This window comes from Opisthocomus hoazin, chromosome 4 (genome assembly GCF_030867145.1).
Source record: "Opisthocomus hoazin isolate bOpiHoa1 chromosome 4, bOpiHoa1.hap1, whole genome shotgun sequence".
NCBI lineage: Eukaryota > Metazoa > Chordata > Aves > Opisthocomiformes > Opisthocomidae > Opisthocomus > Opisthocomus hoazin.
In genome coordinates this window covers 67,967,821-67,982,547 of record NC_134417.1, presented here as the reverse complement: position 1 = coordinate 67,982,547, position 14,727 = coordinate 67,967,821, and the positions used below count along the sequence as shown (strand labels likewise).

Genomic DNA, 14,727 nt, shown 5'->3' with positions numbered 1-14,727 from the left:
ATGGAAATCTCATGGTTTTTGGGGTCTGGTTTGTGAATTGTTTTGTTGCCTTTGAGGTCTGAGCTATTAAAATACTTGACAGGTGGGAAAGGTAATTTTTAACAAAAAGGTGTTTTTTATGATGAAACCACATTGCAGAAATAGTCTCAGCTGTCAAACAAGTGGTGCAGAATGTAGTTAATTCTACAGTCTGTAGCTGATGGCAGAGGGGTTTAACTATATGATCTTCAAGGTCCCTTCCCACCCAAACCATTCTATGATTCCATGATTGCTCCATGCCCCCAAAACCCGACTCTCCACATCCCTTTGGCTCCTCAGGGATGTAGGAGGAAGCAGAACATTTTGCTATGTGTCCTTAAGGTCAGATGCGATCTGAGTATCTTTGCTATGGGGAGAGTTTGGGGTACGCAGGCCTTTTCTCTGGCGCCCTCAAAGCCACATAAAATTTATGGGAGACTGGGTAGATGCATGAAACATTTAAGGAAGGGCAGATCTACGCAAGGGAGTTCGATCCTAGCAGGCATTTCTTATCTAACAATCATGGAAAAGTAAGTCTAAAAAAGGGCTTAAGAGATCCTCTAGACTATGTGGAGTGGATGACTTACAACTATTGAATCTATCTCAAATGTTTGCCTACTCCATTTTTAGAGACCTGTAAAGACAGATTCCCATGATGTTCCAGTCTATCCCTGTACGTCACTTTTACTGATTGTTGGTTTTTTTTTTTTTCCCTGAGGTATATCTTGAATCCTTTCTATGGTATGTTTTTACCCTCACTCCATGGTGGGCCATGGGCCTGGAGAACATTTTACTACCTTCATTTTTATCACCTTCTTTGCAGCAGCCTTTTATCTATTAGAAGACAGCGTGTCCTCTTCCACGTTCTCTTTTCTAGATAATCTCTGTTTGTTCTGTCTTACCTCATGAGTCCTATAGTCCCTGCTCTGGCGGCACTTCTTGAGAGTCTTCAACCCAGGAAGTATTCCTGTAGGAAGCACAATCCTCTTCAGACAAAGAGCTGAGGGACTTTGCACACCCCTCTGCACACTTTTTCTGTGGCTCGATCAGCTGGTGTGATTGTTAGTGTGCATGCCAGCAGCCGACCTCGTTCTTCTTCCCTTCCCTTCCCTTCCCTTCCCTTCCCTTCCCTTCCCTTCCCTTCCCTTCCCTTCCCTTCCCTTCCCTTCCCTTCCCTTCCCTTCCCTTCCCTTCCCTTCCCTTCCCTTCCCTTCCCTTCCCTTCCCTTCCCTTCCCTTCCCTTCCCTTCCCTTCCCTTCCCTTCCCTTCCCTTCCCTTCCCTTCCCTTCCCTTCCCTTCCCTTCCCTTCCCTTCCCTTCCCTTCCCTTCCCTTCCCTTCCCTTCCCTTCCCTTCCCTTCCCTTCCCTCCTCTTGTGTGCTTTTTCATTCCATTGAGCTTCTTTCCCTTGAGCATCATGGATCTCCATATCTGCCTCTTGTCTGATCACCTTCTGATATCTGTTTCTCTGTTCTTGTTCCCTCTTACCTAGTCTAGACCCTGCCACTGTTCTCATCCTCAACCTTAGCAGCCATGCTCTAGTCTGTTTCCCCTAAGATCTCCTTAGTGGAAATTTTCCTTTCTGTCACTGGTTGTGAAGCCCTCTAGCTCTGATTTTAGACAAAAAAGGATCTTCAGTACTCTTAATTTCCATCCTCTAAACTGATTTTTGCAGGCCTTGCACTCTTCCAGGAGAGGATTCCTCAGCTGCTGTTCCTACACAGGAGCTCACAGTCCACAAAGGCTGCTTGGGCGCAGCCGGGACCTGGGCTGTTCCATCAGCACACCGGCGGGATCTGCTGAGACAGCATCGCAATGGTTTGTGGAAGTCAAACGGCTTCCTGGGCCTCCCTGCCTCTCCTCCTTCCTGTGGACCTGCCTTTGGCTCCTGCATGACCAGTTTGTATCAGGTTGTCTCCTCCAGGCTTCTAGCACTGGCAGTGCAGGGATGAGCTCTTAACTTTGACTTGGGTCATCACGGCCCAGACCTGCAACTTCTGGGGCTGTCCTCTGTGTATAGGCTCTGCTGTTAAAACCCAAGCTTGCATATGCCCATGTATAATTGGCAGCCTTTTCAGGCCTTGCAACTTGATAAAATTAGGCTTGTGCAGACAAATGTCCCCTCCCGTCTATCTTTTTTCTCCTACCAGAGTAAACCCTTTTTTAAACACAAACTCCAACGAGTTCCTGAGCATGCTGGAAAAAGCTGGTACAGTTGTTTAACACAGGCAATAAAACATATTTTTTTCTTAACCTCACACTTGGAAGCTACTGAGCCCTTTGGCTTTAATTAACACAAAATATGTCTGAGGCAGATATTTGGCTTCGTTTTCAAAATACAAAGATTAACAAAGTTATGAGCCATGAACAAAGTGGTCTTACAAAGTAATGGAAAATAGGCAATTCTGTCAGCCTTTGTGTGTGATAGGTATCATCAAATACAGTTCCATACTGTGCAATTAAAGATGTCAAATAACTGTATTTATTAATGAGCTACTGCTGATAAGAACACAAATTTATAACAAACAGCCTGATACATACAAATAATAAAATCTGTATTTCTGTAAACTCACACAGGCATATAGTGTGGTGTCTAGCATGTAATACACTGTGCCAGATCCCAAGGGTTATGTACACACGTTACAGGCAAAACAGTCTCAACTTGGGGAATTTCACTTAATTTATTGCCAATTCATGTAGCGTTTAATTACTGATTGGGGTTCTGAGAAACCAAAAAGACAAACAACTAAGCAAACACTTAGGCAAATCCCTTCTTCCCTTTTCAACTTCAGTTCAACGCTTCTTCTTCCCCCTTCCTAGCCACAACTCCCCTTGTTTTCACCTTTGCTCAGCTTGTCCCAATCCCCCTGCCAAGGCAACTGGCCTGCAGCGGAGGAGGTCGGTGTCTGCACGTAGTGGTTTATTTTTGCTGCTTCCTTGCTTCTGGTTCTTTTCTTCTGCTTCTCCACTGCTCCTTATTTCTTGTTTCCTCTGCCCTGGGGGTGGGTCACCCATGGGCCGCAGTCCCTCAGGGGTGTTCCAGCCCTGATGTGCATCGCCCCTTTCCAGAAGCGTGTCTCTGACCATACCCCAACAACATCCCCTTCCACATGTCTCCCACAACATCTCCTCCACCATTTCTCCTGCCCATTACAGCTGCTGCTCTTCCTTAAACGTGTCTGATTATGAATGGCGGAGGTTTGGCAGGTGATGGGGTGCTCACACTGGTGCTGGAGCCTGCTGGAACCGGCTGCGACCAGCCCAGGGCAGTTCACAGCCTCCCGCCATGGGGCACCCCACAGCCGCTGGCCACTGCACCCTGCCGAGTGCGCCCGGGGTGCCACCCGATAGAGCTCAGCTGAGTTTGGGCCGATGAGAATGCTTGCAGTTCTCAGGAGATGTGACTGACTGAGATGAAGACTGACATCTTCAGTTGCCGTGAAGATATGGCAAATTATTTGCTGCAAATCTTTGTTTGGAAGGGTAAATCCTTTAGTCACTGATAAATTGTACAGCGATATCCTGAGGACTAACAAGAACAAATAATGAATTATCATGAAAATTGATCCTATAGCACCCTGTCTGAAATGAAAGTGTAGGGTTAGAAACAAAGTGGATACAGGTTAAAATGAAGTGTGCATTCTTGCCAAGAGAAATATATTTTGGCTAGAGTTAAAAAGCGATCTGGATTATATAATAAAGCTCCTTATCCATATTTCGAACTAAAAGAAGAGCTGCACTAGAGCAGAATGGTCCGCTGCTTTATTGTTTTTCTTTTTGTCAATTTGTTTTTACTAATCTGTTGAGATGTAACTTATTTTTGCCTGCCTCCTTGCCTGACACAAAGAGCAAAGAGGATTTGTGGGGTTCTGCAGACCTCTTTCAGCCAGTTGCTTGCATTGACCTCCTCTGGTTTTCGTGAATTGTATGCACAAAGTGCAAAGTGAAACACCTTGCACACCCCAGACAGCAGTAACTTCTAGTTTCTGGTGCTTTGCACCAATATCTTTTCCTTTTTTGGAACGTTCATCGTGTCTAAAAATAGAAGGCAGTTTTATAGACATGGCAAAGGCAATGCAATCAATGACCACTTTAAGCATTTAAATTGCCTATTTTTGTGAGGATCAATGTTGATAAAAAATCTGTCACTGAAGGAACTAATGGAATGGAATTCTTTTCCTTATGAATAAGGAAAGGAATGACCAAACTGGATCAATTAAATATAAAACAGAAGGAGACCCAACACAAAAGAATAAAATCTATTTAATATGGATATCAAATGCCAGCGGGTTTGTGCTTTTACAGTACAGCAGAAAGAAGTCGTATCTTTAATAATCACATATTTAGAAATGCCCTGAGAAGGTAAAAGAGCAGTGCTTCTGTCCTCCCACAATATGTACAGCTTGGCTATTAGTGCAGGCCTGTATACAAATGCATTACATTATTCAAGCATGTACAATAACAACAGAGGAAAAATACTGCTTTGCGACTAAATAGCCTTTTATATTACCCTTGTGCCAAGACGACACCAGATACAATGGAGCAATGGAGTATCGGGAAATGTTACATGATACATGTTTTCTAACACAGATTCCTTGTTCTTGCGTTACTTATACGAGAGTATGAAAATCAGGGTGATACCTCCTTCATTATAAGCAATGGCAAAAAAGCTAGCAAGATAGTAGGGTTCTTAAAAGTGATAGTATTTAAAGATAACATTTTTAAAATATTATTTTTTAGAATTATCTCTTTTTTTTATTTTTAATGATTTCTCATGTTGTTATCAACCAATGAATTTTGAGTAGTAGTGACCAATCTACAGGACTAACTGCACCAACATTTCAGTTTGACTGACTGTCCAAACAGCTGTTATGACAGTAGAAAGACAATTCTGCATCAGACTGAAAGACTAACATAGCGAAGAAGGAAATATAACGGATAGCCTGTGGTGGTCATTTACAATTGTTGGTCAAAAAAAGCCCCAACAAACCAAAAAGAAGTTAAAGGACAATTTTGCCTGAAAAAGCCTGGTAGCTGAGAAACTGCAATACCTATTGTTTTGATGAAAGACTTTGTGTGTTGTATGCCAGGAGACCAGCAATGGAAAACCCAAGGTAAAAAGACACTCTTTGTATGTTTTGCCCATTTTTCAACACGCATGAGGGAACAGGCTGCACTGGTATCCTAAAGGTTTCACTGCTGCCATAGTCTACGTAGATAACCTTACCCTCAGCTCTTCCATCCAAAGGAAGCAAAAGATCTTGAACAGCCTGTTCCTTCCAGATATTTCCATTCTGCCAGAAGGAATTCAGTTCCTGTTCTGAAAGTGAACTAAAAAGCTGATCTATTTTTCCTTTGTGAATAAATCTGTTCAGACCACTGCCTTTTGCCAGAAAGAAGAGAGCCAGAGGCTGCCTGGAACGATGCAGGGTCCTGTAGAGCTCTTTGAAAGACTCACTTAAGCGTATAACATAAATTTCCATTTTCCTGGAATCTTCGTTTAGTTGTTTTCTGTTTTGGGGCCAGAACAACAAGGAGGCTAGGAAGAAAGGCTCTACACACTGTGAAGTTGGTCCCACTTCCTGTAGAATGCTTACAAGCAGACTTCTAAGCTCCTTAGAGGGATATAATTTCGTGGATTTAGGTATAATGCAGTTCAGAACAACATTTGCCAAAATGAAATTCTGTTTGTCTTTCAGAGTTGCATGTGCATTCTCCTCACACAAAAATGCATATGCTTCTACTATGTCTTCTATTTCTCTGCCAGCATTTCTGTGATTTCTGTGGAGGTATTCCAAAATGCCAGAAAATGAGCCTGCTTTGGAAGCCTCCACAGTGTCCCTGTATACTTCTATATACTGAGACATGGGCAACTTTGAGACATGTTTATTTTTCAGCTGCTCAAAACTGAAATCACAAAATATTTCTGTGTATTTGGTAAAATGTTCTTGAACCTTCTCATACAATTTTGCTTCTACAATTTCTTTTTCATTGGTCTGTGTTTTGAAAAACACAAAGTAGTCTTCAAAAAAGTCAAATGCCCTTTTCAACCTGAGTCGCAAATTACATAAAAAGCTGGAATGTTGTTGAAGAACCTTCAACATTTCACTCTCTCTGTTGGGGTTATCTACATTCAAAACACTATTTCCTGATAGATACTTTGTCATATTTTTTCTACACCAAGGGTCTTTTTTGCTGAAAAAAGGAACATGCCAAAGGACATCAATAACATAAAGACCAGTTTCTATCTCTCCCTGATAACCAGCAGTATTGTACGTTTGAATCTTTCTTTTAAGCTTTTGATGCTGCAAATATTGTTCACTGTCTGCTTGGCACTGAGATTCTCTGAAAGCCTGTGAAGCATTCTCAGCAAGCTCTAGCAAGTATTTCAGTTTCTCAGCTGTCAGGACTGCACTCTCTGCTTTGCACTCTACCTGGTATCTTAGCTTACTTTTAAAGACTTGACCTAGTGTATCTGATATGTACGAATTGCGTTGTGTTCTTTCTTTGGCTGCTTTGGCCCAGTACAATGCAGAGTCAAAATTCCTTTCTTTAATATAGAAGTATCTTGCTAAGGCTTGGCAAATGTAACCATTTTGTTCAAATCTAGCAGATGCTTGTTTTAACACATATTCCACGTTACCACGCTTCTCTTCCTTATGAATGGCTTCAATTAGGGGAGAAAACAATGTGTCTGCCTCATCGCCATGTTCCTTGCGCTGTCTAGTGATCAGCAGGGTTTGTATATCACGAGTAAGTTTGTCTTGCTTTAACGAAGTCTTATAAAATAAATCTTCTTTCAATAACTGCAATGTGATTTCACTTTTAGGCAAGTCATAGGTTAGTTTCAGTTCTGTTAGGCAGTGAGATGCTATCAGTGTGTGAATGATACGAAGACCTTTGTGTCTTGGGTATTCATGTACCTTATCATATATTAGAATATTCGAACAAATTCCCATCTTTTCTATTAATTTATCTTTACTGCAGCCGATCTCTTGAGAATTAATTCCTAAGAATTCTTCACATAGTGATATTGAAACTATAGATGTTTTTACATATGAGTTTAACAATGTTAGATAGCAAACAAGTTGTGCTGGTTTAGAGGTAATAGTCAAGTTATGCAAGGTATGTTTTACCACTTTTTCTATGTACTGTGGATCAAAGTTTTTCTTCATAATCATGAACGAATAGAAATTGTCAACATCTGAATGCACCTCTTCAATATATTTTAGTTTCTGTTCAAAAGCCCTTTGCTCTTTTACAGAAAGCATATGCTTTAAAGAAATACTGTTCAAGGAATTGATTGTCGAAATTTCATCAGGATTCTGAGATCTCATGCAGTTTAGAATGATCACTAAAGGAGTTACATACCGAATGCATTTTTCTGTTATAGCTGCCTGAATTTCTTTCTGCAGAAAATAGACATTTTCTTGCTCTTCAAAATCATCCACAAGAAGTAACACTGGCAAATAATCCGTGTCGTTGTTTGCTCCACAGGTGAGTAAAGCAGTCAGCTGTGTTCCAAAATCACTTGGATTGTTTTTCAGAACAGCACATCTGAATCGCTTCCGGAGATCCCAAAGGATATGCATAGCTAATGTTGTCCCACCACAGCCTGGGTGGTGGTAAAGGTTGATAATTTTTACCGGTGATTGATCAGCACTATTAGATGAAGACACTATTAGTTGTTCAAGCTTTTCATAACTGTCCCTTCTGATAAAATCTGAAGTATAATTTTCAGATGAAAAATAGAAATTCCACCACGATACTTTACCACCTCGATAAAAATCTGCTTCCCGCTCTTTCAGGAAATTTTTAAATTTATCTGCATCCTTCTCTATTGCTGTGTCTTTGCATTCATTTTCACAAAGTATTTCCAATGCTGCCATGGAGTCTTCTTGCTTCTTTAGAAGAACGGTAGAATGACCAACAGAGGGCAGAAGTCTTTCAGAAGACTGTGTCACTGATGTGAATTTTAAGATGGTACCATTTACCATTTCCAGGCTTAAGTGAGAAACACATTTATTTGAAAGTACTTCCTCACTAATTCCTCTAGCACACAGAATATCTTTCCATCGCTGGTACATACCTGCACCAATGCAAATGCAGACCATGTGCTCTAGTCCGTTTAATTCTTGGTAAAATGTAATAAAAGTCTCAGTAAAGGGATCTACTGAATCTTCCACTGTGGAAAGCAAAAGAAACACTATTAAAAACTTTCCGCTCTGCTTTACATCTTTGTGTGAAAGAAATGAAATCATTTTTCTGACACCAGTGGCTCTGTACTGTAGCCATGAATTAGGATCTAATGGTAGTTCATGATTGCCTTTGAGGTCTGATCCACCATTGCAGAAAATCCAGTTGGTCTCCTGATGCAGTTTCAGCCTTTCAGCATGTTCATAAACAGAACCCACCTTGTTTTCATAATAATCTGGAAAGTGAAGTCTGGCATTTCGATTTCTTTTGTATGTCTTGAACACACCATTCATTTCTGATTCAAAATCAAAGTCAAGCACAGCAAACCATTTTATTTCCTGTAAAAAGTCTAAGTGTGAAGTTTGACTTGGGTGGCACTTGTTTGTTACCAAAATGTAGTAGTCGTAATAAGAGCTATCTAGTGAGTCCCTGTTACCTGTGAGCAGACTAACTAGCTTTAGTCCTTCATTCATTGACTTCTTTGGCTTTAAGTTATAATCTTCCTCTTGTCTTTTACGAAAAGTTGCTAAAGATGTCATGTTACCTTTAAAAGTTTCAAAGTCTTTTGTATTGTGAATATTTTTGGAACTAGCTCCATCCCGGACGAAGACAGCTTTTTTCCAACTCTTACTCTTATATTCGTACGTGTTGGTACAGAAATATTTAGTATCACAGATGCAGTGTTTGGGAACCACATCTATTTCAATGACGAACATCTGTGAAGGATGTCCATTTTGCAATAATACTTCCACAAATCTAGGTTCTCTAATGCAAGCTTTTGCAATGCTGGTGTATGGCTCACTAAAGTAGTTTCTGATGGATTTATTAAAATGGTCAATGTATGCTTCTTTCTTGGTAATTTTTATTCCTTCGATTTCTCCGTGTGGATTATCACGTACTCCAAAATGAATAGTGCCATTTGTGCGGCAGTTCATGCAGGCTGCAGCAAATCTAAAGACTTCATTGCTAAATTTCATCATGATATCCTCTTCTAGTGCCTTCTCTCTGTTGGTAAATAATTTGAATTCATGTACTGGATCAATGAGATTAAGCGGCCCTGTTTCTGGGACATTAAGAATATTATACTGTATGTATCGAGTACCATCCCTGAAATTATCAAAAGCATGCGGCATACACATATTTCCAGCTGGGTGTTGGCTGCTTGACAGTGGCTTCTCTGATACATTCTGTTTGTCAGCTGAATTCATTGCTTTTTTGTCTTCTGTGGGCTCTGCCTTAGCATCCTGCAGTATACTGGAATTAAATGGCCCATCTTTCTTTGCAGTTTCTCCGTCTTCTTCTCCACCAATACTCTGTTCAGTGCCTTCTTGTTCCACAGCCTGGTTTGAACCTTTAGCTAGAATGTCATGCTCTTTCAGGAAATGCATTATTTGAAGAGCAGGCCCATGAGGTATGCCCATTTCCACAATATCTGCTTTAGTCATCAGTTTCAAAGTAAAACCAGTCACATCTTGGTCAAACAGGATTTCTGCATATTTCTGGTCAATCTTAACAACTTCATTTGCCCATTGTTTGACTTCCTCTTTTGTCCACTTTTCAATATGTTGATATGAATGTGATTTCTCATTTTTTCCAGTGTTTGCATTTTCCATTCTTTAAGGAAAAAATCACAAAATTACTAAACAAGTGATTCATAATAGCTTATTATCTGCATAACATGTATTTCCTTGCTATTAACCATTCTTCATTAGTGTAATCTGCCACGTGGAATACAACAGTTCAATTAGCGGACATCATGGGAATGTGAAGTAAGATCATATATAAGGCATTATCTACTTATAAGAGACAGATTTATTACATAATTATTTTATTTGAATCCTGTTTCCAAACAACTTCTGTAGCTGACAGTACACAAACATTGTGACTGATACCTATTTGTGGTCATTTGGGCACCTATTTGTGGTTGTATGGGCCACCCAATAATAATAAAAAAAATCATAAAATCATAGAATCATAGAATAGCCTGAGGTGGAAGGGATCCACAAGGATGATCGAATCTGACTCCTGATTCCACACAGGACAACCTAAAAGTTGAACTATATATCTAAGAGCACTGTCCAAAACACTTCTCGAAAACCAACAGGCTTGGGGCCATGTCCGCTTCCCTGGGTAGCTTGTTCCAGTGCTTGACCACCCTCTCAGTTAAGAACTTTTGTGTATATCTAGTGTGAATTTCCCCTGATGCAGCTTTAAGCCATCCCCTCATGTCCCATCACTGGACACCAGACAGAAGAGACCAGCACCTCCCTCTCTGCTCCTTCTCATGAGGAATTTGTAGACAGCGATGAGGTCACGTTTGTCTCCTCTTTTCTAAGCTGAACAAACCTGGTATCCTCAGCCTCTCCTTGTAAGTCATGCCCTCTAGCCCTTTCACCATCTTTGTTTCCCTCCTTTGAACACATTCTAATATTTTTATATCCTTATATTGTGGAGCCCAAAACTGCACACAGTACTCGAGGTGAGGCCACACCAATGCTGAGTATAGTGGGACAATCACCTCTTTTGACCAGTTCACTACACTGTGCCTAATACACCCCAGGATATGGTTGGCCCTTTGGGCCAGCAGCACACATTGTTGACTCTTACCGTGCTTACCATTAATGAAAACCCCCAGATCCCATTCTGCAGGGCTGCACTCCAGCCTCTGGTCCTCCAATCTACACGTACATCCAGGATTACACTGTCCCAGGTGCAGAATCCAGCATTTGTCCTGATTAAATTTCATACGGTTGGTGACTGCCCAGCACGCTAATCTATCAAGATCTCTCAATCAACGGCTCCTCTTAATTTAGTATCACCAGCAAACTTGCTTAGTGTGCACTCAATGGCTGTGTCCAGGTCATTGATAAAAACATTGAGCAGAACTGGACCTAAAATTGAGCCCTGGAGAACACCACTAGTGACTGGCCACCAGCCAGCTGTTACTCCATTTACTACAATGCTTTCTGTCCAACCCTTCAGCCAATTGTTCACCCATCATGTTGTGTACATGTCATAAATGGCTTGCATTAAGTTGGTGGAGAAGAAGAATCAACTGCATATGGAAATCCAACCTATTTTTACCCTTAGATGTGGTTACGTACAGAATTTGCTTGAATAACACTGCAAGGAGACATTGGAGTGGAAAGATACTGCTGTGATTACTTAGCTGTTGCTATTGCAAATGAAAGGACAACTTTTTCCATATCACCTTTTCAGTACCTTCTGCATTCACTAAGGTTTCTCAAATTAAACAACAGCAAGTAGTTGGGCAGAATTTGTGGAGATTAAGTGACAGGAAGAAGAGCATCTTACAGTCCACTTGGTCTTGCTAAATGTGGACTTTTTTCAAAAACTTTAAAGAAAGAAACACAATACAATAAAATAATTCCCCTTAATAGTGTCCAATTTTACTTTATCTTCCCACTTCCTTTGGGAGAATTATATTAATTAATCTGAATTTTTTACTTTATGGAACTGCACCCAGCTGCAGTTGTTGCAGTAGTGGGAATGGTCTCCTCCATGCACCTTTTCTTATTTGTAGCTGAGTGTTCCTGAGACAAAATGACTTAGATTTTTTCAGTGAAATTTTGTTTTCTGAAAGAACATTTGGTTCTCTCAGCCACCCTAGTGACATGCTTTCCTCAATCTATTATTTGATTTCCTAAACTGTAAACTTTAAGAAGAAGCAATAGTAAAGATTCTTATAGCTAGTGTGGAAAAACAGCTGTCCTACTTTTGGCCAAGCTGCCTCCTGATTTAACTAAAGAAAACCGTGAGAGCAGAGAAAAAAGTGGGGCTGTGGGATATGGGAGCCAGCGGCTGCATTTTCACTTAACAGACTGTCCCTTTTGCTCACAGAAAAACTAGTTTCTAGTTCTTTAAAATACCATTATGGTAAGCACATATTGTAAAAAATGGAGGGTGTAGAGGGAAAGAAGCTCAATGTTTTTTTTCCGTGATTGAAGTAGTTATCGTATTCCCCAGTAACTCCACCCAGAGTACCTAAAAGCTGAGAAAAGAAACTGAAACTAAAGCACTTCTGCTCAGAGGCAGTGTTCAGTCCAACAACGTAGAAGTGTGATTTTAATTCCCACCAAACTTATACTTTCTTACAAAGGTTCAATTTACTCCTAACATAAAAGCAAACATGTTTATGTCCTTAAAACAGTTACTCCATGCTTTGTGTTTGGAATGCCCCTAATGAGATAAAGCTCCAGAATGGGATACTTTCATTTCCTAGACTTGATGCAGTGTTTCTGCGTTTCATGTTACAGGCTAGCTAATGATTCTGGCTGACTAAAATATTTTAAAGATGTCCTTTTCCAACACGGAACAACTCTATCATACCATTTCTGCAGAATACTTTCTCTGAGGACATATTCCTTGGGATCATTTCACTGTAATCTCACAACAACCACTTTTCATGTGCAGATGTTTAACAGATTTGGAAGAGTTTATTTTGGTAGATTATAGATCATCTTATTTATAAAATGAATGTCTCAAAAAACCCAGATTAAGCCATCAGGTCTTCTTAAAATATTCCAGTCTAGAAATAAATATGCATGTACTTACTGTAACCGTTTTGTTCTGCAGGTTTTTTCCTATGGTTGTTCAATACATGTATTTTCTAAAGTATGGTAAAAAAACAACTAGAATTAGTTTATAAACTTCTAACAGAAGTTTGGGGTCAGAAACAGAAAGAAGGAAAGAGCATTGATAGACATATGATCAGTTTTTCTCAGTGGCAAACACCCATCTCTAGAGGAAAGAAATGACAGTGCCTGCTAGAGAATATTTATTATTCCTTACCTTTTCCTTGCATGCTTCTAATTTACCCTTCCAGCATGGTGTCTAAATGCTGTAGACTGGGTAAGTCAGAAGCTGGGTGTTGCAGAGAAGTAGGAGGAAATAGAGGCAGGGCATTTGGGAGGTTCTAGTGCTCTCATCCCCTTTTGCTTTCTCTTTTACCAACCCAGGTAGCTTCTGGTCTGCCTCTTCCTAACTTCTGATTTGGGAAACCATTGCTCTCTTGGGAAACTAATGCAAGGATTCTGTTCGAATTTGCCTTTATTAAAGCACTTGCACAGCACTGTCTTGAGCTGCTATCCAGAAACTTGAGAAATTAGGAAACACTGTCTGAGCAATACTCAGCTAGTAAAATGCAATTAATTAGACATATGATCTTAAACCAGCAGAACTTTCCTGTCAAGAAGGAGAAAAAGGGAAATAATACAAGAGATGCTTGTAAGAAATGTTAATATTCTTCAGTATAGGCAGGCACTTTCCAATAATCAGGCTTACTGACTTGCTCCTCATCTTGGGTGCTTGATTTCCCGCACTGCAAATACATTAGTTTATTCCTGGTTTCCTCTTTGGAGCAAACAACTAGTTTGATTTGGAGTGTAGCTTGGATACAGTTTGGCGGATAGTTTACTCCAGAAATGTTTTCCCTTAGGCAGCCTTTCCAGGCTGTGGTGCAGGCCGGACATTATTTTAAGCACTCTGGTATGAAAAATTGTAAGAAATAACAACACTGTCTTTAACTCGGCGCATGGGACTCAGAGAACACCAGGTGCCATGAAGTGCGGCTTCTGCTTTAGATGCTGCTGGCCCTGAGCATGGTGGCTGTGAACCATTGCTGCACCCTTGTGCTTGGAGGAGAGGGACTGCTTTCTCTGGCAGGTGACTTTGTTTGTAGAGACATAGTCTGCTTCCCTGGAGATCATTAAGGTTTTCTCCCTGTAGCTGTGTGCGCTTGCTGAGGCAGCTGGTTACTTCTCATCTGTAAGCAATGCCCAAATTAAGATGTTGCCCCAGAGGGGCTGTTCAGTTTCCCCAGCTTCATCCCACTTTATAGGGTCACAGCTCTGCTGCCAGTTAGGGGGACTTGCCTGGTGTTCCAGGTTACTTCGTGTTCGACGCTTCTGGCTGGGAGGCTGTGGAGACAATATATCCTCATATTAACCAGATCATTGTTGGTACAGCTGGCTAGCGGTGTTTTCTCATCTGTCATTACTACTGGTCAGCTTCAGTCCTACCGGTCTTGTGAGACAGACTCCTCTTTAGCTGCTGTACTCTCTGTGCTTTGACTAAGTTTTTTGTCCATTGTTTTAACAAGGTTTTGGGTTGGAGTTTTTTTGGGGGGTGTTAGCTACTTCTGTTAACCAGGTCTGCTGTTTTGGTATGGTACGTCTTGCCTATTTGGCCATCAGCAGCATCCCTTTCCCTTCAGTTTTTTCCCTTCAGATGCCATTTGTAGACATTTAATCACGAAGTTTGGTGACGTGGTTCTCCAGCATGAAATCAACTCTTCTAGAATGGCTTAATTATTTATTAAAATAAAAATTCTTATTGTACATCAGTTTTTTCCCTGTAGTCTCATTATTCAGCAAAACTGAGTCAAAAATAACATCCTGTTTCTCAGTGACTGGTGTGGAAACTCACCACTGAAATCCTGTCCCCCCGCTGCACCTCATAGGATTTGTTCTCTAACGTATATTAGTAATTCCCAT

The 14,727-nt window shown here is 40.7% G+C and overlaps 1 protein-coding gene across 3 annotated transcripts; it reads right to left on the bottom strand.

Annotated features, from left to right (window-relative positions):
* Window positions 1-2,519: 2,519 nt before the first annotated feature.
* Window positions 2,520-13,127, bottom strand: LOC104330888 (sterile alpha motif domain-containing protein 9-like). 3 transcript variants are annotated; one of them, XM_075419333.1, is made up of 3 exons: window positions 13,025-13,127; window positions 12,788-12,842; window positions 2,520-9,826 (listed from the first exon to the last, which is right to left on the bottom strand). In XM_075419333.1, the coding sequence occupies exon 3, from the start codon at window positions 9,823-9,825 to the stop codon at window positions 5,068-5,070; it is 4,758 nt and encodes a 1,585-aa protein (XP_075275448.1). In that variant the 5' UTR covers window position 9,826; window positions 12,788-12,842; window positions 13,025-13,127; the 3' UTR covers window positions 2,520-5,067. The 3 variants fall into 3 exon arrangements, with proteins under 3 accessions (XP_075275448.1, XP_009934438.2, XP_075275449.1); XM_009936136.2 differs by lacking the exon at window positions 12,788-12,842; XM_075419334.1 differs by lacking the exons at window positions 12,788-12,842; window positions 13,025-13,127 and adding an exon at window positions 10,829-11,126.
* Window positions 13,128-14,727: the final 1,600 nt, after the last annotated feature.

Bases quoted from the DNA above. Each gene is read 5' to 3' on its own strand.
- LOC104330888 (XM_075419333.1), bottom strand. From the start codon at position 9,825: ATGGAAAATGCAAACACTGGAAAAAATGAGAAATCACATTCATATCAA.